The sequence below is a fragment of the Frankliniella occidentalis genome, unplaced genomic scaffold, assembly GCF_000697945.3.
Source record: "Frankliniella occidentalis isolate FOCC.00 unplaced genomic scaffold, Focc_3.1 Scaffold163, whole genome shotgun sequence".
In the NCBI taxonomy this organism is placed as follows: Eukaryota; Metazoa; Arthropoda; class Insecta; order Thysanoptera; family Thripidae; genus Frankliniella; species Frankliniella occidentalis.
The window spans coordinates 634,320-638,978 of NW_026267289.1; the positions used below are offsets into that span (position 1 = coordinate 634,320).

At 53.5% G+C, this 4,659-nt stretch overlaps 1 protein-coding gene across 1 annotated transcript in view; it reads left to right on the top strand.

Moving 5' to 3' along the window:
* Positions 1 to 873, top strand: part of LOC113207688 (cuticle protein 63-like) — a 3,854-nt gene extending 2,981 nt beyond the window's left edge. The window contains exon 3 of the mRNA XM_052271482.1: positions 567 to 873. Coding sequence (XP_052127442.1) covers positions 567 to 814 — 248 coding nt within the window. The 3' untranslated portion in view covers positions 815 to 873. The remainder of the gene's footprint in view (positions 1 to 566) is intronic.
* Positions 874 to 4,659: the final 3,786 nt, after the last annotated feature.

Sequence of the window (4,659 nt, forward strand, 5' to 3'; positions counted from 1 at the left end):
CGGGCGGGTGGGGCGGGGCCGCGCACGCTCACAAGTAATCGCCATTTTAAGGCATTTCTCACGAAAAAAGTTGCTTTATTTTTGTTTGAGCGTGTTCCTCATGCTTTTTACTACGCGAAACAATGGTCGACACGTGAAATTTCATCGGTGAACAGGGTGGTTAGGCCGCTTGAACACACTGTACACTGCGAGACCTAACTTTCACCTTTAACCCTTTCTCCTGAGCGTTGCCAGTAACTTTCCGAGGTGTTCGAAAGCTCAAAAAGACCGCGTACTCGTACGGAACACAATGCAAAAGACAGAACTCAAAAATTCGGTCTGGAAGTTGGTCAAAACAACAGAGGAATAACAAAAAGCGGCGAAAACGCGGGGTTTGTGCAGCGGGTTGCCTACCCGGACCTCCCGTAAGGCGCAATGGGAAATTCGAACGCTTATAAAATCTGTCCTAAGGGAAATTTTGAATGCCTCTTCGGGCCAAATCCTTTATTTTGTCCATAAGTACCCCCCTGCCAAGTGGCATCGCTTGACACAAATTTGCCGTTTCCGAAAATGTAGAGCGGGCACTATGTGGGGAAGCCACCTCGGCGGAGTGGTCCTGGCCGGCCCCACCACCGTGAGCCGCACCAGCCTGGTGCAGACCCACCCGTCTCCCGCCGTCGTGGTGGCCGCCCCCGCTCTGCACGCCCCCGTTCTGGCCGCCTCCCCCATTGTCACCGCCCCCCTGCTCCAGAGGACGGTCGTCGCCGGCCCCGGCCTGGTGACCGTCGATGGTCTTGGCCTCGGCCACGGTCTTAGCCTCGGCCACGGCTGGTAGTCGGGACTTGTTCTTGTTGAGTATGGTACAGCTTGGATGGAATAAAAAAGGCACTTGGACGTGGGTCGTCATTCTTCGCCTGTAATGCACACAATGCTTCACGAGTAGTGGCTCGAAAACCAACTTGAACGTTCCCAAAGCACTGAGCACTCTGTCATGAATCTTGTCCAGTGCCGTACAAAGATTGTCACCTAAGAGAAATACCAGACAACCGATAAACATGCATGGATCTGTTATCCCAGTAGAAAGAAATAAAATATCAAATGGATGCCATTTTCGACATCAAGGCAGTCATTTGACCTCATATTGGCCTCAATTTGATATATTTTAGGTCAAAAAATGATGTTGAAATTATGTCAAAATTGCCCTCTTGATGTCAAATCGGGAAACGCGACAAAGAGGCGAGGAAGCGGACATGAAAGTTGGTATGGTTTGTCTGCCCCGCTCGCGCCCGACCCGGCACCTGCCGGACAGCCGACGGCCTAATCCTCCTCGCACTGCATGGAAACTCTACAGTCGCGCTGCGCTTGTCATGCCTCATGGGCGGACGCTAACGCTTATTGCAAGACTATAAGTTGTAGCGGAAACTGAGCCTAGCGCCATTATCTCTTTTTATTGCACTGCTCGACGGCTTAATGGGAGGAGGAGGACCTAGCTCTTGGAAGTGAGCTGACTGCATGTCATGCGCAGTTAGACACTTACACCCTCGCTGCCTATAATGTGGTATCTCATGATCAACTTGAATTTGAGTAACAATCGATGAGACGACCGGGCCATCCCTTGGCCAACGCATGGTGCAATCAACGCTCAAAAACTCAATCATCATTTATGTCGTGTTTTACTCGTTCCTTACCGACACCACATCTACTTTGTGTTGTTGAGCAAGTATTGTTATCGGTGCCGTGTAATTGAGCGGCGCATTTTCATTTCACGATCCTCGGCGCCTGCGAGACTTGGGGTAGGCCAGCCCGCAATACACGTATGCACGGCAAACAAGATGTTGCCTAGCCATCAGGCGCTATGAGAGCTTGCATTTTCTGAACTCGTTTTTAACTTGTTCAGTGTATTATTTAGACTCAACGAATATCTGTCCCTATAGTAGTCACGCACACGCTGACACTATCCATCCGCGGCTTGTCTCACACACGCCCCACACAAACTACAGAAAAAAACACAGATTTTCCAAAAGAATCATATTTATTTTTTTCTTTTCGGATGCAATGAGTTATTTGATTACTCTTTTTTTTAGAAAAAAAGACACAGAATCAAACAAGGTACGAAAGTGGTGTGACATCGTGCTTTGTCACGGAGGCAGTGACATCATCTTTGGACCGAGATGTTTGCAACTTCCATCAGAGATGCTCACCAGCTCACCAACCGGTGACCGTATCACTGGAGCCATTGAAATAGCGCCGGCGGACGACTGCTGGAGGCGATGGGGGAGCTGCTAGGCTTAGACCAGCAGGACCTGGCCGTTGGAGAGGAGGGTGGGGTGGCCGGCCAGGCTCAGGGAGGAGAGGGGCACGAGTCCAGAGGTGCTCACGAGTCCAGAGGTGCTGACGACGCCGCCGCCGGGGCCGACCACCAGGGTGGAGGCGGGGACGACGCCGCCGTTGAGCAGCACCAAGCCACCGCTGGGCTTGGGGGCCGGCTCGGGGGCGGGGGCCGACAGAGCGGGGGCGACCACGGCGACGAGGAGGATGGCAACCTGCAATGCAAACGCCAAGGTGAGCATCGAGCCGTACCGTCCTAATCTAACCACAAGAAGAAATAGAAACGAGGGGTACTTCACTCAAAAATATCAGTGACCACCATCCAAAAATTAGAAAAATACAAGGAAAACCGAATTTAAAAATCAGAAAAAAAATCTCAAATTCAGAAAAAAACTTAAAATTATAGTGTACGCTTGAATTTGTAGTAAAGAGCCCCTGGGGTGGAACGTTCGCAAAAGTTCTGCCAGCATGGCCAGACGCTCTAACAGGGCCGAGGCTATAGCCTATGCTCCCCGTCGTGGAGAGCGATCACGCTTCTCTCCCTGGCCAGGTTGCCGCGGATGCGGTTGGTCCCGCACACATCCCACAGGGGAGGTGCCGACCGAGATGGCACTTACCAGGACCTTCATGTTGGCTGGGAGAGGAGATTTGGTTCTAAAGAACAAGAGAACTGATTGAAGCCTTGGAGAGGACTGATGCTGGACAGAGGAGACTATGCGTTTATATATGCTTTGTGCGCGGCAGCGCCCGGCAGCGCCGGACACGGGGCTCCAGCACACACACGCGCGTGCACACACACACACACACACACACACACACGCACACTGCGACGCGCACTCCTCAAAGCTGGACGCGCGGGCGCCCCGCACCGCCCTGGTTCCCTCCTTCCCCGGAGGATTCCCTTTCGCTCTGCTCTCGATAGCAGCAGCCCGGACCAGCCACGTTGACCCCACCCCTCCCCACTTTCTCTACCCCCGCGATGCCGGTGCGTCCGATCCTAGATTTGAATGTCCTGCCGTGACGTACCTGACATAAGGTTCAGCCTCTGCCAGCGAAAAGCTAGCATAGCGCCTGGTAGGTAGGCAATATCTTGCCTGCAGTGCATGCGTGTATTGTGGGCTGGCCTACCCCGAGTCTCGCAGGCGCTGGGCTCGCGTAATTTGTCGAATGAATCGGAGGAAAACCGGACGTACTTTAAGGGCGATCCATCCTGAGTCCCGCGGCCAGCATGCGCATGCGCAACGCCTGAGGGCGCAGAGGGCGAGCGCCCGAGTGGTATTCTGCACGGGCACACGGTTGTGCAAAGGCCGAGCCTAGGCGAGCCTACCCCCCAGCCGACCCGGCGGCCCGGGCAGAAGGGCCCCACGTCCCGCACAGTTAAAAGCTAAATGAAATATTACTGCTTCGTCGACCGATGAGGAGAATGAATGCCTTGTGATGACTAAGCGCATTGGTTCGCAATTCGAAAAGCAGTGCTTCCTAGGCTATGGCACTTGGCTGGCACCAAAGAGCTTTGCAAAGTGATTGGTTCATTACTTCGAAGATCCGTCACACTGCAAATCAATTTCTATGTTACTAGGAAGCGTCAATTTTCTACGTAACTCGCAGAATAACGACATTGTAGGCTTTTAGCCGTACGCGCCTCAAGCGGCCTAAATAGAGCCTCGCAGGCTCTGTAAGCAGTGCACCGCGCGCGCCCAGCATCTGGAGCCGTGGCTTCGACCACGATGGGCTTCTACCATCCCAGTTTGTTGCCGTTTGACCCTCACTTTGGTGTGACGTTACAATTACTTCAAAACCTCCCCTCGCACGTATAAGCGTGATATGGTACTGCTGCTTTCATATTTATGCCCACATTGACCCCAACCCACAACGAGCGCCGGCCAGCACAAACGCTCTGGAAGCATTCCAAAGATCGGAGTGCTTGTTTTCACTATATTTCATTTAGAAAGAATTGAGAGTATAAAGGCGCCAGAACATAAAGAGCGCCATCCTCGGCGCAATGGAGACGTTCAAATCGCGCGCCTTTTGAAGGTTATTACGGATGGTTTTTAATATGATGAAACTCTTGGCGCGTATTGCTCCAGTTTGTTTGCGCCTCGCAGCCTTCCATGCGTTGTTACTCCTCCGCACAACTGCATAGGCGCGCCAGCGGGAGGGGGGGAGGAGGGGGGTGTGGAGTCGCCGCCTGTCCTCACCTATTTGTCTCCGCCCGAGCGTCCCGACCCAACGATGTCCCATTTTACTGAACCCGCTCGATTTGTCAACAGCAGGGGCAGAGGGCGGCCGGTGCGGCCGGGCGGGTCGGCGCGGGGCCGGGCCGTGCCCCGCTCTTTGTGTCCCCCAACTTGC